This window comes from Ctenocephalides felis, unplaced genomic scaffold (assembly GCF_003426905.1).
Source record: "Ctenocephalides felis isolate EL2017-DRISC unplaced genomic scaffold, ASM342690v1 CF-g0.4_SCAFFOLD_00845, whole genome shotgun sequence".
NCBI lineage: Eukaryota > Metazoa > Arthropoda > Insecta > Siphonaptera > Pulicidae > Ctenocephalides > Ctenocephalides felis.
This window is the reverse complement of record NW_020536999.1, coordinates 21496298-21522394: the sequence shown is the minus strand read 5'-3', so window position 1 is coordinate 21522394 and position 26097 is coordinate 21496298. Positions and strand designations below refer to the sequence as shown.

The window sequence follows — 26097 nt, the reverse complement described above, 5'->3', positions numbered from 1 at the left end:
GGATGTCATCGTCTGTCGCGTCCAATATTTATTGGACGGTGATCCTTTCGATGGTTGTGCTATTCACGGGCACCCGGAACCTTCAAGGGCTCCTAGACATGCATTTAGTGCGGACCTGCCTTTAGCAAATCAGATGGGCACATTGCTGAGACTTTTGGGCGCACCACACAGGGTAGGAGAAGGATATATTTCAAATAAAAATTATGAAAACTAAAATGTATATTTCAAGCCTAATGATGTATAAAAATTCAACGCATTTTTGTATCTAACAGTACCGTGAGAATTCTTTTCTTTGCGGTGTCAACATAATTATTTTAATTCTAATTTAATTGCTCATATAAACATTAGGTTGAATATTTAATGTTTCTCAAAATTATTCAAATAATGTTTTATATGGAATTTTAATGTGTGAATTTTACTGGAATAATAGACTCTGTACAGTTATGGATAATATACATCAAATTATTTGGAAATAAAAAAAAATGGGTAATGGGTGAAGCAAATTTGAATGCTGTTTCAAATGTAATTTCTCCTTGAATTAACTCTTTGGGAAAATCCATATAGTTTCATTTAACAACTGCTTCTGTTTTTTGAAAAACAACTTAATTTTCAATATTACCAAGATAATTATCAAATACTAAAATGCTAATAGCAATAATTAGCAACTCCATAATTACCATGCATTTATATTTAATGAGGATGTGAGAAATACAAAATTAATATTAGTGCCAAGTGAACATTTCTTCATGGCTATTTGTTAGAATCTAAAAAAATACAGAACAAGTTTTTTTGGATTATTATATATCTATATATTATATAGAAAATTATTGATGAGTTGAGGTAATTATGCAAGAAAAACTGTATAAATTGTTTAAAAATTTATTTGATATCGTTACGTTTTGGCTAACATTCTACCCTTCATTCATTGGAAAAGAACGTTTGATATTAAAAATTATTTTTTAACAAACTTTATTAAAAGAAACACTAATTTTCTTGTAATAGAGTAGATTTTTTTGTCTCTATTTTTATGGAAATCAGATTTTTACACCCTTAATGGTAATCAGAGCCTAAACTTAGGAGTGGCTATATTACTAGAAGCCACCCAATTAGTTAATTAGTAATCTTTTATCATGTATTTGATGTTTAATGTATATTCTATTATATATTCTATTAAATTGTGTCCCTTTTTCCTCAATGCAGCCATAAATCGCGAATAACGATTAAATAATGCAACATCGTGACACGGTTTGTGGAAATCAATATATATATCGTACATACTCCATTAACCTACTTATTTCCAAAGGATAAAATATATACCTGGTTACATTGCAATGGCTTCTCTGCACGAAAACTCAGTTACAAAATATAGAGAAGAATTAGTTTATTTATTATTAATAATAATATAGATGGCAGATTGAAAATAATTTTAGTACTAGATAGGATTTCTTTTGATCGGTTTGAATAATGATGGGAATATCAAGAATTTTAGTCTGCTAAAAACTACTTTGTGAAAGTTGTGTTATTTTGAAATATTCTGAGGTTATTAAATTAACTATCATATATATTGTCAAAGAATAATAATCTTGAAATTGCAACAAAATATAAAAATTAAAGATATAATCACTTTTTGAAACATTCTGATCATTTTGAAGTGCTTTAGCAAAACGTAGAGTATATATAATAATAAGGTTCTACCTCTTTTAAAAAATTAAACATATTTAGTGAAACTGTGGATTTTTTAGATAAAGAATTTTAATAATTATTACTTGCTTTTTATATTTAGGATTATTTTACAAATGTACATAAACTTTTACTTGCGTACAAAATTATAATAACTACTGTCTTTTTCAAATAGACCAAAAAAAATAAAGTTATAAATTAAAACTCATTTATTCACGAGTATTCCTTTACTCTGGCAGAACCCATATGGCAAACAATTTTCATAAAATTTGAATAAAAAATTAATAAAACAATGCTGAACTCTGTTTAATTGCTGAACAATATTTCCAACATACAATGGTAGATAAAAATGTATGTGGTCAAAAAAATGTTTTGGAGTATTTCTCACCCAGTCAGTTCCCACCTGGTCCCATATACGAAAACAACATCCGTCATCATTTTTTTCACCTGTTCATCGTTGTTTTTTTTATTTTTTTAAACTTTGATTATCCATTCGTGATGAGTTTAGAAGAAAGTACATACATCATCATCGAATTGAATGGATTATGAAACACGTTTAACCTTGATAAAGTTCAAAACCATGGATCGGTGCAATGATCCTATTATATGATGTAAATTATTAGATGTGTTATGGATCAATACAGACTATTAATTTAATAAATAGTTCTATGATTGATATGAAGTCATCATTTAATTAAGTTTTTTCGAAATGCCTTTGTGTTTTGTAAATATTAAAAATAGAGATTTATAAAAGATGTGTAGGAAAATACAGAGATGTATTGCTCTTTGAAAAAATGCATGGGACTATGGAATATTTTGAAGCCCATCATGCATCAATAAATCTACTTTTTTGGATCAAAATTTTGTGCTTGAATCTAAATATTTTTCAAAATTTCAAATATATAGCTACTATAAAAAACGAAGAAAGAAACTTAATTTTCAGCAAAAGTTATATAGTTTTGCATTATGATTTCAAAATTTTTAATCTAATATTTCAAACAATAAAAAATATGAAATTTTTTGCATTTTTAAATTATTAGAACCATTTCCCGATGATAATCGAGTCAAATAGTTTGTTATTAGTATTTTTTTATCAAAAATTATGCAGTTTCAAATTATAATTTTAATTTTTTACACAAGTAAAAGTTTATGTATATTTGTAGAATTATCTTAAATATAAAAAGCCAGTAACAATCCTTAAAATTCTTCATCTAAAAAATCCACAGTTTTAATAAATAAGTTTATTTTTTTAATCGAGATAGAAAACTCTATTATATATACTCTACGTTTTCCTAAGGCTCTTCAAAATGATCAGAATGTTTCAAAAAGTGATGATATCTTTAATTTTTAGATTTTGTTGCTTTTTCAAGATTATTATTCATTGACAATATATATGATAGTTAATTTAATAACTTCGGGATATTTCGAATTAACACAACATTCACAAAGTAGTTGTTAGCAGACTAAAATTCTCTATATTCTGATGATTATTCAAACTGAACAAAAAAAATCCTATCTAGTAACAAAATTATCTACAATTAGTCTCGACTTTATAATAATCTTGTTATCACATTACCAAATAAGTAGTTCTTACCAAATTTAGGATATATCTGTTTATGAGGATATGTTAAATATTGGAATAACATCATTGTGTAAAGCACGAATCTCCTAATAAAAGTCTTCATGAGCAACTCTTAATAAAAAATAAAAAATAAAATAGTGTATCGATTTCATTCACAAATTTTAATGTGATATTAATTATTATTATATTCTAATATTTATGGTATACATTAATTATTATTATAAGTACATAAATATTAAAGCCTACATGTTTTGTATGGTTTAATGTTCTCTTGGACAGAACCGGTTTTAAAGTAAGGTACCTTCACCGATGGTCTCTATACCGTACTGCACAATTTTCTTTGAAATAATAAATGAATCAAAATAGAAATAAGAAAAAATAAAATAAATATATTTTTATATCAAATCCATTTTATAGATAAGAATTAAAAATATGGTGTAATAAATTTTTTTAACAAAAATTGATTCTGCACAAACGCTTATAACACTATCAGGTTCTGATCGCTGTTCAAAAACAAATAAATAGATTATCGATTGAAATAATTAGAATAATTAAAAAATTGAATGTATTATATAGTTAAATTTTAATATAAAAACAAACTATATAAATCAAAATTGCAAAAATTAATTACATACTACATTCGTTTTTGCACTAATTTTATTAAATTATGCTAAGGTTACAAACGTTTCGACACTACGGTTTGTCTCAACGTAAAAATGAATATTTATAAATTAATTGTAACAAAAATTTTACGTGAATATTAATCATTGCTCAAATGTCATTTTTAATTGTTATTGCTTTAATAAAAATTTCAATGTTGAAACAAAAACTAAATTAATTATAAAGCTGTTGCAATATTGTTCAGATTTTTGTGCAGACAACAGATTTCAACATTTTGTCTTATCACCAAGAAAATCTGAGAATAAACTACTTTTGTCAGAAATAATTTTTTAATTAATGAAAATAATGGATCTTGGAGAATTGTCTACTAAATTTTAGAGAAGTAGCAGAAATTTGCCTTAAGGCGAACAAACGCAATACACGATTACTTTTAAAAAATATATGGAATATTTATGTAAATATGTAATTTATCACAATTAATTGATTGCTAATTAATATTAACCTCTGAATATGAATGAAATCAATTTCCTCTTTAAATCTTTTAAATGTGAATAAACTTTGTTCAAAAGTAATAGATGGATCCAAATGTCGGTTTGATCATAATCGATATTTACATATATATACACACACATACATATATATATATATATATATATATATATATATATCCACAATCTAATAATATTTTGCAAATCAATCGACCTTTGTAATTTTGAAAAGACGGTAATATCTTCGGATGTATCATTATTGGAAGGAAGAACTGGTTGTACGTAGCGGTCTTTGTGATTTATAATTCGAAAAACAAAAAATATTAAATGAAGAGCTAGCAACCAGATAGAATCATAAAATAAATATATAAAATTGCAATTTTTTTTATCCATACGATAATTTATACTCTTAACTTCAAGCAAGATTAAATTGGTAGAATCGATTTGGACCTACAGTATTATTTCGTACTAATTTGTACGAATTTTAAAATTTGACCATTTATAATTTGTATGCATACATGCTGTTTATAATGATAGAAAATATGTATTTGGCTTTCATTTTAAAAGGCAGGAACCAGAATTTGTGTCAAATACGAGATGTCCAAATTTTATTCCAATTCTAATAAGTAATTGGATTATGCTTTTGAATTTTTTTAAGTAACTTAGAAGTAATCTGAATAAGTATTGCATTGATTTGTTAAATTAGTTGTACTTTTTATTATTGATAAAAGTTAATATAAAATGAATACTAGTTAATACAACATTCAAAGTTCTAAATCTGTAATGCCAATTTGCTCTTGATAGTTTAAGATAGAAAATTAACTGCCAATATCAGAATTGTACAATATCTTTATAACGTTTAAAGTTGATAAAAATATACAAAAATATTGAGAAACATTACAAATATTGGAAAAAAATGATAAATTTATTAGTAAAATAAAGGAACTAAGTTTTTATCAGTCTCTGGCTCTTCATCTATCTATGAGTTCGTGCTGAATTATTTCGCAAAATCATCATTCTTTAATATAAGAAGTTAAAAAAGCTTTTAAATACAGTGTTGCATATAATAAAAAACATTTTTTTATATTTTAAAGAGAAAAGATCTTGAAACAACATTTCCGGAGAAATTCCCAATGCCATTACTCTTAAAAGAAGATTAAATAAATTTTGCCTAAGTAGTGAATTATTTGTAAATTAAAATATTTAGTAAATTTATTAATAATAAAGTTAGATATTACAAAACTAAAATGATCACTTATATTATTTTTGAATACGTTTTGTGGTATTTTTTTGAATTTTTTTTTCACGATTATATTAATATTGGTTTACTTTGCTGTAATAAATTTGTTATAATATTGTAAACATATTAAACAGGCCAGGAGTAAATTGGCTTTTTAGCATTAATAATGTAATTTAGTAACCATAAACTATACGTATGTTTCATAAAAATATATAACTTTTTGTTTCGGATTATCACCATGTGTCCAATTTATTATTTTGGATGTGGAAATAACGGTTTTTAAAAGCCTTCAATTAAAGTGCATAATTCCAAGCATCGCACATAAAAATATATGGCGAAGAAATTAATTATAGTCTTCTTGTTAAAACTTTTTGTTTATTATTTCAAGCTTGCTGTTGTTTCCAGACGAACAAAAATAATACAGTAGCAGGAGCAAAACTGAGAAGAAAACATTTAAGTTTGAACGATTTTAATTAAATGGCTATAGGATTATAAACTCCTACATGTTAAAATCTAAAAAGCTTGTTCACTCAGTGATAAAACTGTTAAAAGAAATTGGTGGACGTTAAAATTGTTAAAAAAAAATTGGTCGACGTGAGTTTGGTCTTGATGCAACTGGTACCACATTTGATTTTGGTGGCAAAACTTTTTACCATTATAGTGCGATCTATGAATTGATTAAAATTATAAAAACGTTGAAAGGATAATACATGATATTACCAAAAGCGTTCATATTTACTTATATTTATGATGTAGTAAATTAATAGAAATTTGGATAACCCCTTAACTTGGTTCCATAGACTCGTTAATGGCCCATAGCCCTTGAAATTTAATTTTTTCCAATTAATTCAAGGCTTGTCCTAAATGCAGACAGAAATACATTTATGTGAAACAACATTTAGAACATATCCTATCAATCAATCAATCAGTTAATAGCCCATGAATCTAACACGTCCGCATATTTCTTCTTTTTGGCAAACCAAAGTCACAAATAAAACATACTGTTAGGCCGACAACACACTGGCAAATGTTTGCAATTTTTGGCACCTTCTTATAAATGATTCAGGAATAAAATGTAACACTTTTTGGACTAAATACATGGAACAAATTGAATTATCCATTTGCACATTGTGGCTTAAAGTGGTGCACTCTACTTACTGTATTCAATTATCTCTAATTTAGTAATGTGGATGTGGTCTTAGGTTTTTTGGCAAATGGTCCGTTCTCGGTTGTTTTTATGTTATTGCCTAATATTTCGACCGGGGTCAACATACGGTACATTTATTTTGGTGACTTCCTAGATTTATTTTTGACTATGCTAATTCCTATGCAGCAACCATAAGTATAATATAAGATGCAGTAGGTGGGATATAAATCTGGGTTAGTCTTGAAACAATGTTGACTTAGTTTGATTCGAAAGATAAATTGGAATTAAGACACACTTGAGTATTGATTACCTGAGAAAGTAAGGAATAACTTTAATTTTTTTGGTAATCTGCATCTGTTCCATTATGGAACATCATCAAATTTTTGGTGGTACTTAGAATATCTAAATCGCATGACGACGACGACCCAGTGACTATAGGCGTCCGGGCATGAAATATCTTCATTATATGATCTAAAATTATTTTTTGACTTTTGCAATATTTAATTTTCCGTAGGGTAAGTTTATTAACCCAAAGGCCACAATAAGGTCTACATTCTAAATACTTAAAGCTTAGTTTCACTCTACGTATTACCTCTTACATTTTTGGTACAATCAAGAACATTTCAATGAACTCGATTTGAAGGAAAAGAATAAATTATTTTTTATGATTTAAAATAGTTTGCTTCTTAAACTTCTCATTTAATAATATAACCTATTCCAGGTACAATAACAGGTAGCTCTGATAGTATTTAATAAATTATATTTTATTATTTGCGTGTAAAACCTGTTTATTTTACGACATGACAGGTTTTTTAGGAAATGCGTGTTGTACAAGAATATCTAGTAACACATTTTGAATGTAGTTCATCAAATTAGTACAAAACTGTATAACCTTTTCAAATGCAAAAGATGGAAAAATACTCCTAGTCTGATAGTAAATCCAAGAAATCTACGAATATACTTAAAACGACCTAGGTTTCAAATTTAAATTTTCAAACTTTTGTTCCTATTCTTAAACTGTCTGTGGCCTATTAACTTTCATTACAATAATAATTTTAAAAAATTATATTACTATAAAGTTATAAATACGAATATTCTCATTCTCCCATTCTCAAATATTAAAAAATTTAAGCTTAAATGACTGGACTATGATGCTTTCTTAATCTACTAAAAAGCTATAAAAATTTATTATGTAATGAACCTTCTATTGTGCTTATTTCAATTACAAAAAATCTCTAATCCCTTAATACTTTAAATAGCAATGAAAGTAGATCAGTAGGAACTTATATAATGTAGAATTAATCCCAGTGGCAAATGTTAAATGTAATTTTAGTTCCGGAGTCAATTAGGTAACTTCGAACAGATGGGATTAAATAGAATCTAAAATAAATCATTAGATGACCTATTTGCATACAAGTTGAACTTCTGATAGAGAAATAAATAGTTAATGTTGGTAATCTAAGGTACAGAATAATTTGTTATGAGTAATGTAGAAATTATAGGCAATAAACGTCGATGTCTCCATTTTTGTCCGAATATTTATTCAAATGATACCAAATTTTCTGTACAAAGGTGTATCCTTTCCTAAGCATTTGAAGCAATTTATAAAATTCGGTTTTTGGATATAAAATTATCAAAAATGAAGAAATGACGTGCATTCCTTTACTCTGGTGACCGAAAACAAATATATCACATTAAAAATCGCATTTTATTATCTTTAAGTTTGGTATATCAGAATTATTGCATTTATTTTCTTTTGTTGATTTTTGTTCATATCTGCATAATATTTATTTTTGTGGGTTCAAGAAATTATCATAAAACTGTAAATAATTCTGTAGTTTCCGCCAACGCAAAATATTCCTTGTAAATATATGGAAGTAATAAATGTGTATGGAGTCAAAATAGACACATAAATTATGAGATGATAAACGACTTTATATATATATATATATATATATATATATATATATATATATATATAACCATATATTGATGTACATTGCACTCTGAAAAAACTACAAAGTTTTCATGTCTTTTTTACATGAAGCTACTAGTTGTTTGCGTGGGACCACAAAATTTATTCCATAATGCATTTAAAGACATTTTTTGTCTTCAGTCGGTTTTTAAATAACATGTTTTTTAAAATGCTGCATTATATTAATTGGAAAAATTACTAGTTCAATACTAGTCTTACTGTTAGAAACTTTTAACTTTTTGCGAATGTTTAGTTTAGTTTCTTCGTTGAGATCCTTACTATGTTTCTTATTATTCTCTACCTATTAGGACTATTAAGACCTGTTAAGATAGTTTTCAAACTTTTAAGTAAGGTTTTTAAGAAACAACTCCCATCAAATAATATTGTTTCTAATGTTCTTAATCAGGAATAAATCGGTCGCAAATGATTATTACTACCAACAACTAATACCAAATTTTGTTTACATTTCGATCCATAATTTTAAACAAAATTGAACTACGTTCAACTAGCATTTTGTCTTCAGAAAAAATGATAAAATTCTTGATATGTTAAGTACTCGACTCAATCAATAACAATTGAGATTTAACTATATTTAGAATTGTGACCATATGATTTTGAAAGTTTGAAGCGGCTCATTTCAAACTTTTATAATTTTTTATACAGAAATTATAAAAGTTTGGAATGAGCCACTTCATATTAATTGAACTTAATCTGTCTTCATATTAATTGAACAGATTAATTGATTAACAGATTAATTATTAAGAGATTAATCAACTTCATATTAATTGAACAGATTAATTGAACTTAATCTGTCAAAACCATATGACATTTGACGTATGAGCTGCCTATCATTGTTTTATTTTGAATTACGCTTCTATAAAAAAAAATTAAATAAAAAAGCAAAGTTTCTACGCGGTTTTGAAATAATTTTTCATCTTTTGCCCAATCTCTGGATTAGTAAAAATATTTCAAGACTTAAAGTAACCAAATCGGTTTAGCCGTTTTCGAGTTTTACCGATTCTAGCATAATATCAAGCTTTATTTACATTTATAAGATCATAAACATACAAATACATTTTTCAATGTCATATTATTCAGAATGACATGAAACATAATCTATAATATAAAAATGAATCGCAAAATGTGTTGGTAAGTGCATAACTCAATAACGCGTGGACCCATTTGGACAATTTTTTTTTTAAAATGTTCGTTGAAGTCCAAAGATGGTTCTTACGGCAAGAAAAAATCGAATAATTTCGGGGAAAACCCTAAAAACAGCCCTTTTCTTTTTCACATGCGAACGTTAGTATTTTTATATTTTTGCCATCGCATACGAAATATTTACTGAAGTCAGTGGAGCGTTTAGGGTCTGAATTTTTTTACTGTGCTCCAATTCGAAAGAAGTTTTAAAATTCGGTTTATCTTACTCTCAAGTTCAAAAGTGGGGGGATGGCATCGCTCTCAATGGTGTAATTGCATGTTTTTTTCGGATATCGGTAAAAGAACTAATTATAAAAAAAAATGTTTTATAATGATTTTCAAAAGGCGAACACTCATCATTTTTTATAGCAGTTGTACATTTAAGATCCATATGGGTGGTTGTATATACATTTCGGTATAGACTGTAGTGTAGAAAACATAATACTTTTAAACTAATTGGTAAATATCAGTATATGTTATTAAAAAAAAAAGAACTTTTGAATTGTAAACATAAGTACAGGACAACGTCTGTCGGGTCATCTAGTATATAATAAAAATGTATGTGTTGAACTTTGCTTCTTTTTAAATTTTTTATTGTATTGCTATTTTATCTATTAATTTAAGATGATATTTTAACAACATCACACGTCACAAGTTACGGTTATGGAATCTTATAATTAAAAAATGTATTTGATAATAATTGCTGATAAATAATGAATAAATTTATAGCATATATATAAATATATCTATGTATATACCACCTTTGTGTACGTATATAAATTGTATTTAAACAGATATAAACTCTAGATTACAAATATGTAAATCTGTTAAAATTAGCATTCATTTCTATTGCGTTTGGAGAGCGATAAAAACCTGCTTATGCATATGATTCACATTAAAACTTATTCATTATTATTCTCCGATAATTGTATGCAAGTAGAAAAAAAAGTATTACATTTTCTTTTTCTTCACTTTGAAATGAAAAATTGCAAATAAAGAATTTGTTCTCCTTTGTGACCAGCAAAATGGAGCGTGGGACCAGAACATTAGACAAATTATTTACGAAGCAAATTATTTCACATTGACTCACAATAAAAATGAATCGTCGACCTGGTGGGATGTTTTCACACGAAAAACGAATCGGGAAATGTTATATATGTTACGGTTAAAAATAATGATAGTGGTAATAGGAAGACTGAATATTTTATTTTTTGCTTCTTATAGGTCAAATGAGTAAAATCCTTATATTAATACTCGCCTTCAGTTTAAATAATAGATAGGGTAGGACGGGGCACAAAGGGAAAATTATATTGTAAAAACCAAACCAATTATATCACAACAAATAACACATATCACACAAACAACTATATGACTATATTCACTAAAACTCCCAGCTAATTTTCGTCATTGTAGGAATATCTTTCTTTTTGCTTTTTTCAAAAATTTATCACCAGGTCCCATAGGCGGGGTAAAATAGCCAGGGGGGGCAAACAAATTCAATGCCTCATTTTAATTATTAAATGGATTTTACGAATAATATCTACATTATTCGACCAATACAAAATATGAATTTCATAGGTACTCCCAGTTGATTAACCATAGTAGAAATGTGTTTATTGGCTATTTTTTAAACATTTGTCACCTGGTCCTTTTCACCCCATAAAGGAGATAAAATGGGCAGCCAGGAAGCAAAAAAGTCCAATGACTTATTTCTAATTTTTAAAGAATTTGACGAAATAATGACATTATTCAACCAATGCAAAATATGAATTTTATGGGGACATATTTTATAGAGATAAGATTGTATATAACCTTGATCTAGTAAATTTTCATCAGAATAATAACTATTTATTCAACTTACCTTTAGAGAAATTGTTTTTATGAACTCAAATAATATTTTTATTTTTATTTTTTATTGTTTGTACCTTTGCCAGGGTGAATAAACAGTTGGTCCTTTTTACCCAACCCTCATATTTGAAAAATGTTATATAAAAAACTGTTGAATCTATCTTTAAAATAACAATACATTTATCGAAACAATTGAATAACGTATACTTAAAAAATTATATTGAGGTATGGTAAACGAAACAGCAGTGCTCACAACCAAAAAACGAAAAATGAAATAAATTACTTTTGTTATAGATTTTGAAACATAACCGTTCATCTCCTGATAACTACGTTGCTTGTTTAATGGCGATGACATCTTTTGCCCTCTACTTTCAAATATTGTTGATCAAAAAAAATTAATTTTCGATATACTCTATATCAGGGGTCGGCAAGCTTTTAACTGTGGTGTGCCGACCCACTCTACCAATATGATTCAGGGTGCCGCCTGAATTCTGTAATATATAACCAGGTTCTGGGGGAGAAGAATTATAACCAAATTTATCTTTTAAACATTTTTATTAACTAGTGGGGTGCATGGCATCGTGCCTTAATTCAAATTGCTAGAACTTCCCATACTGAAATTAAAAATCATGGTTCTGAACCCAAAAAACATTACACAAAATATGTACACAGTATTAAAATCTCTATAAAATATCTGATAATTTGATGTACATAAGTCCAATGGGTGTAAAAATACTACAATGTTTATAAAAATACTACAATGGGTGTAAAATTACTACAATGTTTGTAAACAATACTACAACGGGTGTAAAAATACTACAATGGGTGTAAAATTACTACAATGTTTGCAAAAATACTACAATGGGAGTAAAATTACTACAATGTTTGTAAACAATACTACAATGGGTGTAAAATTACTACAATGGGTGTAAAAATACTACAATGGGTGTAAAATTACTACAATGTTTGCAAAAATACTACAATGGGAGTAAAATTACTACAATGTTTGTAAACAATACTACAATGGGTGTAAAATTACTACAATGGGTGTAAAAATACTACAATGGGTGTAAAATTACTACAATGTTTGTAAAAATACTACAATGGGAGTACAATTACTACAATGTTTGTAAACAATACTACAATGGGTGTAAAATTACTACAATGGGTGTAAAAATACTACAATGGGTGTAAAATTACTACAATGGGAGTAAAATTACTACAATGTTTGTAAACAATATTACAATGGGTGTAAAATTACTACAATGGGTGTAAAAATACTACAATGGGTGTAAAATTACTACAATGTTTGTAAACAATACTACAATGGGTGTAAAATTACTACAATGTTTGTAAGCAATACTACAATGGGTGTAAAATTACTACAATGTTTGTAAACAATACTGCAATGGGTGTAAAAATACTACAATGGGTGTAAAATTGATATGTGGAAACAAAAGGTGAAAGGATAACGCATGCAATTTTCTTTAAACAATTAAATATTTCCGACAATGTCATCCAACAATTTAATTTTCCATGGAGTCGTCTTCCTGATTTTTTCGTAATTCCTTAAATTTTGTTTTCCATAATTCTAAAGATATTAGTTCCATAATTTCCATTTCAAAATCATCAACATTCATCCACTCAAAAATTGAAAAATCAAACGGTATTATTGATGGATCTATGAAATCTGGTTTTATGAGGAAGGAAAATTTAGGCACATAAGCTTTAAAGTCTTTGCATCTGGAAAATTCATCTTTAAGTGCTTCAATGTAGATTGAATTACATTAGCGAGCTACATTAGATAAGTAATTATATTTCAACATTTTTTCTTATTTAAAAATCACTTCGTCTCGATATATTTGCGATTGCCCTGATTATTTTGTAGAGTGCCATGCAGAACGCCGTCGCGTGCCAAGCCTGGCACGCGTGCCGTAGGTTGCCGATGCCTGCTCTATATGATCATAGCTGAAGTTTGGGTACAAAAAATCTGGTTACAAAAAATACATACATATAGGAATTCTTAAAACTGTTTAAAAAATTGTGTTTTTTAAATATTTATAAAAAAAAGAAATGAAAGAAAATTGCAATTTCGGTAAATCATGTTATTATAATAATTGTAGTATAATTTTAAAATATTTTATGCAATTTTGTCTATTTTGTTCCAGCTGGACGATGCTGCTCTGCAAGTTTACAAAGATGGTGACTACGGGGCATATTTGGATTTAGAAAGTTCCTTGGCAGAGCAACACGAAGAAGTAGAAGGTTTACATGAAGGGTAATTATTGACATTTATAATTTATTTATATAAAATAAATATATCATCAATAATATACAAGTTGTAATCATAAAAATATATAGGCCATTTGGTAGCCTTGTTGGGTTTGCCTAAAAATCGTCAAATCTTAGAAGAGTGCGCTAAAATTCTTATTCATAAGGTGACACTTTTTTAAGCTTTCCGGGACGGGGGGTCCTTAAAATAACAATTGCTATTTAAGGATACAATAAAAAATGATTGATATTAAATTATAAATTTTAGAAAAATCGGTACAATCCGGAACTAAAGATCTAAATCCGGAAGAAATATTGTTTTTTCTAAAAAAACCTGGACACGAGAGGTAGATTTTCGGGTCTGTTTGGACGTATGATCACTCTATCATTGATGAAGTGATTATTTATACGAATTAAAAAACATTTACCTTAAAATATAATGCCATTTACACCTGGTCTAAAATTAAGATAACAAACAAGAAGCCATGATACCCAACAAAGTAGCAGCCACAATCTCTATTCTAATTGCGCAATTAATTTCAACTCCTAATTAGATAATCTAAATATCACATTGTCCAAACAACATTATATCTTGTAAATAAAGTTTCTCGGCAATCTTTCTTCTTATTTCACTCAACAATATACTGTTTATTTAATTAAATACAATTGCAGGGCAATTACACTGTCAGAAAAACGAAAGTCGGTTTTATGGTTGACTAAAACATTTGGGTCATCCTCGACATTTGGGAATGAAAATTGTTTTTTATTTTTAAATTTAATTATACACGTGCAGAACATAGTAAAATTTATGCGGTGATAAAAATAAGAATTGGATGCAAATTTAAAAGTCTTGTTGTCTTTTTAGTAGATAGAGATATAAATTAATTCGAATAAAAGGCAATTTCGATTTTTGGACGATTACAATAACTTACTCTACGGGAAGTTAATTAAAGAGCTTTGTATCAATAACAAAGTTCTGTATTTTATCGGTGTCATTTTGATTTTATTGGGAGGTATTGAACTATTTTATTCTGATAGAAAAATATAAAATTTTTAGCAAATAAAATTAAATTTGTTCAAATCTAACATCTATTACTTGTGATTTACTGTAACGGATTTTTCCAGTTTTTTCCCGGTTCAATCTAACATCTATCGTTATTTACACAAGAAAATAAATTAATGCAAATAGAAAGTACATGTTTATTTCCGCAATAAGAGATTTCGCATCGACATCCGAAGCATATGACAATATAAATAAATATAATGGCTTCGCTTTAATCATCCGAGGAGAACTTTCGCTATACTATTCGACCTTATTGATACCGAGTAAAGACCCCCATTATTGTAAATTACTTCGACTAAGTAATAAAATAGAGTTAGTTTGACACTTTTGCTTATCAGGAAAATGTAAAAAAAAATTGATTTATGAACTTGATTTTATATATTACCGAAATACACAAATGGACAGCTACACGTGATAAAAAAAGTTCTTTTTTTACAGAACGATTTTTTATCATTAGATAAAAAAACATCGCAAAAAAATCGAAAATGAAAATTTTTATATATCTTTACGTTTCAAAGATTTCTGAATGTATTCTGGTATACCTTAGAAAAAATGGATGTATGTGTGCATGTGTGTATGTGTGTGTGCGGATACAAAGTTTTGTCGACGATTTCGGGAACACCGATCAACCGATTTGAATAATTCAAAAACATTTGATTGAAAGTTTCAGCAATTTGCCTTAAGGCATGATACCATACACCACTATTTTGTTCAAGTGAGATTATGTGAAAAATCGCCATTTATATTTTTTTAGCTAATTTTCGACACATGAAATATATATGTACGAGTATGTTTAATAAATGCAATTTTAATATCAAACAGTCAACAAACAAGAAATTCATGATATTCTATCTTTCTCTTTCCAATTATCGATTAATCAATTTTAATCATGATTAACTAGAGAAACATTCTAACAGTTAGCATAAGTATTAATAATATTTTGAAATTATAACTTGTTGACAAAGATAAAATTATTTATTTGTTTCAGCAGAAAAAATTCTTTGGTCGTCAGAACGCAGTTGTCAGTACGGGTTCATACTATTATTGGTAAGACGAAATTTATAATAGACATATATATATATATATATACGAGTATATATATATATGTATATATATATATATATACACATTAGAGTGGTCCCTTAAATGAGTGTTTTCATATTTTCTTGGTACCAGGTGCTCAAATGCTACCAAATTGATAAACAAATATTTTTTGAAAGTTTTAGCTCATAATATTTGGTTAGAGTGCACACTATCTTAAAGTTAATATTAAGAGCTAAAACTTTCAGAGAATTGTTTTTTATCAATTTGGGAGCATTTGAGCCCCTGGGAGCAAGGATATTTGAAAACATCCATATTAAGGACCACCTTTTTTAATTATTATATTTTTATCATTTTTTTTTATCAATTTGGAAGCATTTGAGCCTCTGAGAGCAAGGAAATTTGAAAACATCTATATTAAGAACCACCCTTTTTAAATATTATATTTTTACATTTAGCAAAATCCAAGAAATATAAATTTATGTTATATTCTTTGGAACCTGATGTGTATTAAAAAATCTACTTTAAACGATTTTAAGTCTTAAAAAGATGAATGTCAATTATATTCCTACAACTGAATAAATCCTAAAGTATGAGATTATGTCCTTATTTTCTCAAAATTACAGTAAATAACTATATATAAAAATGCCCTTTTCTTAAACTTAATAAAAAATGTATGTCAAAAGATTGTGCAAACGAAATTATATTTTTTCTATAATTTTTTTCATAATTATCGTAAACTGCTGTATAGAGAAAAAATACTTCTACCTTAAACCCATAAAAAAAATTGAAGTAATATTTTTACACCTGATAATAGAAGTTCTGAAATCCGAAATTGTATTCTTCCTTTTCACATAATTACAGTAAATTTTTTGTATAAAAATATATGAACCTCAAAACTCATTCAAACCCATTACATGTTTATGTTAGTTAAATTTCAACTTCCGATGTACAAATAAAAAATGTGAAATTATGTTCACTTTATTCTCATAACATTAGTAAATGTTTGTATAAACAAAAAATGCATTTACTCGTATACATACAACTATAAAGACGAACAAATTATGAAAAATCGATATTATGCTAGATGAATATTAGTTGGATTTTGGATTACATCCTTTGGTAAAGAAATGCACTAAAATTGTCCTCGAAACTTGAAAATATGAATTGGTTAACATGGCCAGGATTATTAAATACAATAATAATTTTCACACTACTATTCTCGAAACTATTTTCTAACAACCAACAAAAAAATAATTCCACTCATTCAAAATAATGATCCAAATGCATTGGACAAACTACAACTTTTTATTATAAAATCAAGCAGAAATAAGTGTAGCCATTAAGCACCACACAAAAGCACTGTAATAATTTAATGTTCGTAAACAACCGTAATTTTGTCTCACACAATATTTTTTAACATCAATTTTGTCCCTGAATTGACTGAGGAGAAAATGGATAATGCCACACATTGTGGTAGATTTTTTATGTCAAATCATAATGCGTGATCGTAGAATGTTGCGATGGTAGTTTTTGCAAGAATAAATTCCTAAAATAGTAAATAAACGACTCAATTTGGTTACTATTATTCTTTTTGCAGATAAGTTACAAAGTTGCGAAGGTCGTGAATTAAGAAGAGCCTTGTTTTCCTTAAAACAGACCTTCCAGGCTGATAAAGACTTGGTCCATGGATTTGTACAATTGGGAGGACTCGCATGTTTATTGCGAGTTGGAGCAGGGGCGGATCAGAATTACCAAAATTATATATTGCGGGCTCTGGGACAGGTAACAAACTAAACAAAATCATTTATATATGTCTGCGCCAACTCTATTGAACTTTAAGACTATAATTTGTCTTAACGACTAATGACTCTGTATTTTGTTACGTAGTTATAAAATGTATTAAAACTCTCCTTCGATACTCTGGTTGTTTCGCGGACTTTACTTTCAGAAGTGAACTACTAATTTAATTAAAACACTCCGCCACCCCTAGGTAGCAATCATTCCGTGTGAAGCTTAATGCCCTGAAGATTGTCACCTTCATGACCAATATAATAAAACGAAAATACGTTCGAACAGACTCCTTGTTAGTCAATTTCTACATTGTTCATCGAATTTTTTGAGCAGAACATTGTAAATCACTAACCAATAAACAATAATTATTGCACCATAGAAAAATAAATAATTTCTATCATCTTTTCCCCAGGTGATGTTATATGTAGATGGCATGAACGGTGTTATGGCCCATAATCCAACAATCCAATGGCTTTATACTCTAATAGCAAGTCAATATCGTCTTGTAGTTAAAACTGCATTAAAATTGCTTTTAGTATTTGTTGAATACAGCGAATGCAACTGTAGATTGCTGGTGCAAGCCGTCAGGATGGTCGACGGGAAGAACCATTCGTTGCCATGGAGTCACATTATGAAGTAAGTAGAAATAAAGTCATTATAATGATTGAGGAAATTGTTCTGGTCAATTCTGTGGAATAATAACTGCCCAAGAAAAGCAAAATTATTCGAAATAATCTATTGGACTTAATAAATTTAATATTGGTCAGCTTCATATGTAAGATCAGACTCCATGGAGTGAATTCTAAAGTATTTTCTTCTATTTGAATAAGAATTTTCATTCCATGTCTCTATCATTGGATCAAAACTAAATACAATAACGATCTGTGTATTATTATAGTTTACTACGTGACTTCGACAATGCTGATACAGAACTATTGATATATGCAACGAGTCTTTTGAATAAAACTCTCAGTGGATTGTCTGATCAAGATAGCTATTATGACGAAACCGATTTCCTAGAACGACAAGGCATGGAGGGCATTGTCCAAAGGTGAGGAGAATTATTTTATTTATAGTAGTTAATTAATTTTATTTAGAACTAGTTATGCATGGCATCGGTTCTTGATGCAAATTGCTGAAACTTTCCGTACCAAAAATTAAAATTTTTTAAAAAGATTTTTTTTTAAACATTGAATTTTGAAAGTTTTGAGAATTTTGAAAAAAATATTTTTTTGAATAAAAAAAGAAAGAAAGTAGAATGAAACAGTGGCATATTTCAAATTTGACCATAAATTTGGAACCTGCAGATCAAAATGTACTCCAATTCATACAACCATCAATAAAAATGTTATGGCAAGGCCATGTTATGAAGAATTTTTCATACGAAATATTGAAAATACCATGTGGTTTGTGTGCAGTCAGGCGTATTTCTCAGGTTGTCAGATAGAAAATGGACCCTCACTCATATCAAAAAACGATGTTAGATAACAGGGTCTTTCTGACCCAACTTCATAATATACGAGTGACGTTGCAGTTTTTGTGGAAAACGACTGAATGCACAGCAAAAACATAATATTTTTACAGTATTCAGTAAGATTCAGTAGCATAATGTATGGAATTTGGAGCGTAACATTGCCTTGCCATAACATTTTTCTGTTATGCGGCAGAATAGATCCCATAACTTCTGTTTCCTCAAAATTGTATTTCCTGATTAGTCATAAACATGAATTTTTAAATTGATAACTATTTACCTCATTTTTTTTAAATTGATAACTATTTTTACACTATTTTCATAGGTATATGTCCAGACCAGGCACAGACTTGGATTTACTGAGACAGCTCCAAGTTTACGAAGCTGTATTACGATTTGAAGACGGAGATGACGAAGGTTTGAGGTAAATATTTCTATACCTTGTTCATTAAAAATAGTATTTTCTGTATCGAAAGTAAAGCTTCGACTTCTCTATGTGTCAGTTTATGAATAGGTCTTGTCAGGTTCTATATTTATTAATTGTGTATTACATTTTTTTAGGCAACTCGATGATACGATACGCAAAACGCTTCGAGACCGACCAAATAATCCCAACGAACATTGCGAACGACGAAAAAGTAGAAGGCACAGCACAGGTGCATCACCTTATAGTCCATCTAGTTCTTGCAATGGTTTAAATGGTTCTATTCATCGAAAAAATGGCTCGACAACTTTACATTCCACGGCTGAAGACGAAGAAAGTTCGGAATCAAACCAAGGGTATACTAATGGATACAGGGATGCTAAAAGTAAGAACCACTAAACTGTCTGTCTTCAAAACTCAAACAAAAATTATTCCATTTTATCGAATTGCAGCAAATGGTGCTGGTGTTACTCCTGGTTTGAGGAGGCGACGTGAAAGAGCAGAAAGACAAAGAAGTTTCATCAGAGAACAGGAACTTAGAAGCACGCCACCCAAAAGTTTCAGTAACGATGATGAAGAATCCCATAGAATGAACGGAGGATCCTACAGTCATGATAGTGATGGAATGAGTGAGTAATTTAGACTAATTTTCCACTCTTTAGATTTATATCCTATTTATTTGACTTGATATTATTTCTTAGGTAATGACAGCAGCACTGATGAAAGAAAGTTACTCTTACATCTAAAACGTGAAAATACAGTGAAAGACCTTACCCAGAAACTGGCCAACCAAAATATCCTCTCACCAGTGGAAGATCAAAATAAACCTAGCATTTTAGAAAATATGACTGGATTAATAACCAAAGCCAAAGAAGGTTTGGCTAAATCAAAATCCAAAGGCGAGTTGGCTAAAAGTCCCTCGCAGGAACAACAAATTATCAAACAGGACATTAAAAAGACTGAGAATGAACTGCATTGGGAGCAGTTGGTGCAGAATTTGGATAGGCCTTTGAATCTCTGTGATTTAGGTAAGAATACATCGATAAATCATATGGTGCAGATAATAATGAATATTCGTTTTAGATTTTACTGACTTGAAAAGTGATGAAGAAGACAACGGCTCCGGACCTCAAAATTTAAATAACGGTCCACCTCCACCTCCACCTATACAAGGAGGTATCCAAAATATAAAAGGAGGACCACCTCCTCCTCCTGGAAGTGTCCCTAATCCACCATTGTTTGGTGTCACACTTCAGAGGCATGTCAAAGCTGAATCGGAATCTCCTCCAAAGGTAAGTAATAATATTTCAAGTATCATCAGATTTTTGTAACCTGGTTTAATTTGTGCAGACTATACCAACAATCAAGAAAAATAAGAAGACTGTAAAATTGTTCTGGAAAGAAGTTGGAAATACGACAATGTCTGCAGTACCAACGACAATTTGGGATGAAATGGGTTCGGTGAAAGTGGATACTCATAAACTTGAACATTTGTTCGAAAGTAGAGCCAAGGATTTGATATCCAAGGTGAGAAAAATTTTATTTAGTTATTTCAAATAGTAGGAATGAATAAAATGATAGACGTTCATTCATTTTACACATTTTATAGGTGTTTGTAAATAATTTTGTTTAAATACCGTGAATAAATTATTTGGGTGATTTGTCAACCATTAGTTTATACAACTGCATTTTTTATCCAAAATCGTGTCTTCACAGTTTTTTTAAGTTTTCCTTAAGAAACTATTTTAAATTTGTCGCCAGTATTATGCATGATAATAATAAATGTATGATAAATAAATTCCTGTTAAAATTTAAACAAAACAAAATTTTTAGTAAAATATTTTTTTAATCATAAATAATTAAAAAATAGTATTTTAAAAGTAATGTAATAATATGCACAAACATGTAAAAGTAAAATTGTATAATTTGAAACTTCATTAATTACTTAATTATATAATGAAGCAGTGATATTAAAGTGAAATATTATATTAAAATATACCAATATAATTATACATATAGTATTTGAGATGGTGGAAGATATATAATAGTAATAAAAAACATTTTTATACAAATATCCGATTATTAAAAAAATATTTATTTTAGAAACATCTTATGTTTTGTTTTAATATTTGAATGGATGTATGCATAAAAATATTTTTGGTTACTATTATATATATGGTTTATTAATATCTAATAAAATATTTAAATTTATAATGAATTAGAAAAGGGGTTTAAAATATATTACTTCAAAAGTTTTCTGAAAATGAACAAATACTTAACACAACGCATTTACTAACGAATCGTATTAACAAATTTATTAAATTACCTTATTTAAATCATCTGTTTTAATAAAAAAGCACTAACTCATTCCACTAATATTTTCAACTAATAAAATAACAACCATCTATTAAAAATATATCATTAAAATATTTTTTTTTATTTTTCTGTTCCGGCTAAAATCGGTTCTTCTCATAATGTAGGAGGTGAGTAAAAAATGTTTGAAATTGGAAAGCTAAGAGTATGTTTGAGTGTTCGTGTTTTTGGAAAAAAAATGTTTTTTTTAAAAAAAAGTTATTTTTTAAATGATTAAAATTAATGTGTAATCGCAGTAGTTAATACAGTTGTACAGTATTTAGTAGTATGTAATTATTGTATGTTTGTAGATTTGTTATATGTTTCTGTTGGATGTGAGTTTTTTATTGATGATATTGATATAAGTATTATATTGACATCGATTATAAAAGTCGATGATCGTATATCAAAAAGCATATCAATATCGAAATTTTTGATAAATTTCTGTCGAAGCTGAAAAACGACTTATGCTTTTCGACTTTTGCTGCAGAAAATGGATTTTGATTTTTTGTAATTTATTTTTAAGCATGGTATCGTTATTGTAGTATAAATAAGAAAACTTGACAAAATTACAGAAACTATATAAATAATTTTTTACATTTGTCTACATACAAAATTTTTTAAACACTCGAACATATAATAAATTAATTTTAATGGAACTCACACCATCACAATTTACCCTAACAATAGTATCTATATTAAGTGGATGAAAAATATTAAATATTATTTTATTGCAATTACTCTAATAGATATTAGCCCTACCTAGATTTATCCATAAGAAAACGCTTTAAAACTTTTTATCTTCTCATGAAATAACAAGAAATTAACAAAATTGAGGAATTTACTCAGGAATGAGGAATTTATACAGACAAAAGTACAAAACCAATATTTGCATAAGTATATACAGAATCTTATTAAAGAACGTATAACTTTTAAATTTATTTCACACTCAAATATATAATAAAAAATTAATTTTATTCAATTTTACTTCACAACAACTCGATTTTACTCCACACTTTGCTTGATAAGTTGAAATAAATATTTTTGGTAACGCTCAAATTTTTATTAGATTGATGTTTAATAAAAATGTTTTTATGTTAGGTGTTTGAAAAATATTTAAAAAAAAAACTGAAACTCAAATAAATAGCATTTTGGGTCTTGCTATTAATAATAATTAATAAAGTTGCATACATGTATAAAATAGATATCAGCTTTGTCTAAATTTATCCTTTTTTTTTCTTATCAAGAAACAACAAGAAATGAACAAAAATAAAGAAATCATAGTCCTGGATCACAAGAGATCAAATGCTATAAATATTGCAATGACGAAACTTCCACCACCAAGAGCAATCAAGGCCGCAATATTAAAAATGGATTCTACAGTCGTAACCAGGGAAGGAATTGAAAAATTGTTAAATATGATTCCCAGTGAAGAAGAACGAGGAAAAATCCAAGAGGCACAGGTATAAATTTAGTTAATAATGCTAAATTTATTAAATTATTAAATTAATTTTGTTTTATAGATGGCCAATCCTGAGTTGCCTCTTGGTAGTGCTGAGCAGTTTCTTCTTACCCTTTCTTCCATATCAGAATTGGCTGCACGATTGAAACTTTGGGCTTTTAAGTTAGATTTCGAAAATAGTGAGGTAATAAATGAATAAAATATAGTGTTTAATATTTTATAATGTCACACAAACTCAATTTTTAGAGAGAAATCGCTGAGCCATTGATGGACCTTAAGCAGGGTATGGAATTACTAAGGGCCAATAAGACTTTTCGGGCAGTACTTTCGACTTTGTTGTCCATTGGAATATTTTTGAATGGTGCTCCAGTTAAAGGCTTCCAAGTAAATATTAAACCAGGATATGTAATAATAATAATTTGATTGTATTAACTTTTAAATCTATTTGTGCAGGTAGAGTATTTATCAAAAGTTCCAGAAGTCAAAGATACAGTTCACAAGCACAGCCTTCTACATCATTTGTGCCACATGGTTATGGAACATTTCCCACAAGCCACCGATTTATATTCAGAAGTAACATATAATTATTAAAAAATACAAATATCTTCTCAATCACTATTTTAAAAAAATCTATTTAATTTCCAGATAGGTCCTATAACCAGAGCATCCAAAGTGGACTTCCAAGAACTATCACAGAGTATAATCCATTTAGAAGCTGAATGCAAAGCTTCTTGGGATCGTCTACGTGCTCTTGCAAAGCATGAAGAGCAGCAAAATGCTGCTCAGCAGCAGAAAGGTAAAATCCAAGATTTTCTTCAAGATGCTGCACAAAGAATTATACTACTAGGAATTGTTAATAGAAGAGTGATGAATAGGTAAACATGAAAACCAGTTGATGCAATTGTTGATGAATAGAAAAATACAAAAAATTAATTGCAGGTATCGTAAATTTTTACTTTGGCTTGGAGTTCCACCTCATCGAGCCAACGAATCCAAACCTCATGAGTTCTGCAGAATTTTGTCAGAATTTGCCTTAGAATATAGAACAACTAGGGAACGGGTATTGCAACAAATAGAAAAGAAAGCAAATCATAGGGAACGCAACAAAACAAGAGGAAAAATGATCACTCAAGTAATTATCATACCTTTATTTACCAAAATACCAAAAATATCAATGCACTAGCAAAAATGATCAATCTTTCACCAGGTACCTGGTAAATTCCATTCCAAGGAAGATCGTGCTGATGCAGAACTTAGACAATTATTAGGAACAGAATCTGATATAGACTGCAACGGTACTGTAACTACTGGTGGTACTTTGACGTGGAGACGTAGAAGGCAGGATGCCGTTAAAATTCAGAGGTAAATAAGAATAAAGGAATATATTCCAATGAAACCTCCAGTTCCAAAAATTATATTTTTTTAAATTTTTTGCCAGAGATGAAAGTTTCACCGATGGTGACGATGAAATCCTCGAGTCCTTGGTCAAGACAGCAACTCAAGGACCAGCAAGAGGTCACCAACATAGTTCAGGAGGTCCAAGAGAGAGAAAAAGGACTAGGCATGCCGATAGAAAATCATGTAAGTAAAATAAATTCACCTAAATATTATAATTCAAACTGGATGATGTCACTACATTATACATGAATTTTATAATTTATTGTTATCATCAGTTGCAATATTTATATCAATTGTATTGTTGAATAGTGAAAAGATCCCGTACCAGAGAAGGATTTCCAATTGGAACAGAAATTGAACCATAAATTTAATGATTTTCGACAAGACTATCACTTAAGCTTCAGGTTGAAAAATGTTTTACTAAGCTTGATTTTTGCGTCGTTTGTGATAATGCAGCATGTTAATAATATTAAATTAATAATTATAAATTTGTTTAAACGCATGGAAGTTTTGACGTGTTAACCTTGTTAACCAAGAGCTTCGAATTACAAAACGTCTGATGTTTCTCTTAATGAAAATTTAAAACTTGTGCATATATAACTGTATTTCATGTACGAGATGGGCCATGGAATAATAAAAATTTAGAAAAAAGTGAAAGCAAATGGATGTCCTCCAAAGTTGCCAAAATCTTGGTTTTATCTCTTTTTGTAAAAAAATCTGCTGGAGGAATTCTGGACTTCTGCTTGAACTCTGAATATCACATCTTTAAAAAATCTGCTTTTTTAGAAGAACGTCTTAAAAATAGACAAAAATACTATAGCCTAGATGTAAAAACAAAGTCATCCTAAATCCGATACTTTTGAGTATAATTTCCACAAATTCTCAAATTAATTCATGGCTCCCTCTGTATGTGAGTTCATATAAGATTCTTACTGCTTCTTTGTATTTTCTTTAATAATTAAATAAACAAATAAATTATTTTGCAGTGCGCAGAACTCTGAAAAATGGACTGTCGGAGGAAGAAAAGAAACACCTGGCTG

At 28.5% G+C, this 26097-nt stretch overlaps 1 protein-coding gene across 1 annotated transcript; it reads left to right on the top strand.

Moving 5' to 3' along the window:
• The first annotated feature begins 38 nt into the window (after window positions 1–38).
• Window positions 39–26097, top strand: LOC113364030 (FH1/FH2 domain-containing protein 3). The gene is made up of 22 exons (XM_026606493.1): window positions 39–172; window positions 13950–14059; window positions 16104–16162; window positions 17757–17941; window positions 18363–18586; window positions 18849–19001; window positions 19747–19845; window positions 19983–20230; window positions 20298–20474; window positions 20547–20873; window positions 20929–21137; window positions 21196–21372; window positions 23445–23660; window positions 23721–23843; window positions 23906–24043; window positions 24113–24232; window positions 24305–24534; window positions 24599–24791; window positions 24867–25021; window positions 25098–25240; window positions 25367–25461; window positions 26044–26097. The coding sequence occupies exons 1-21, from the start codon at window positions 134–136 to the stop codon at window positions 25420–25422; spliced, it is 3381 nt and encodes a 1126-aa protein (XP_026462278.1). The 5' UTR covers window positions 39–133; the 3' UTR covers window positions 25423–25461; window positions 26044–26097.

What these genes read in the sequence shown, in the direction of transcription:
- LOC113364030 (XM_026606493.1), top strand. Translation starts at nt 134, where the DNA reads ATGGGCACATTGCTGAGACTTTTGGGCGCACCACACAGG. An exon ending in CCATGGAGTCACATTATGAA is followed by an intron (nt 18,587 to 18,848) that starts GTAAGTAGAAAT and finishes GTATTATTATAG; the next exon opens with TTTACTACGTGACTTCGACA. An exon ending in TTTGAATCTCTGTGATTTAG is followed by an intron (nt 20,874 to 20,928) that starts GTAAGAATACAT and finishes TATTCGTTTTAG; the next exon opens with ATTTTACTGACTTGAAAAGT.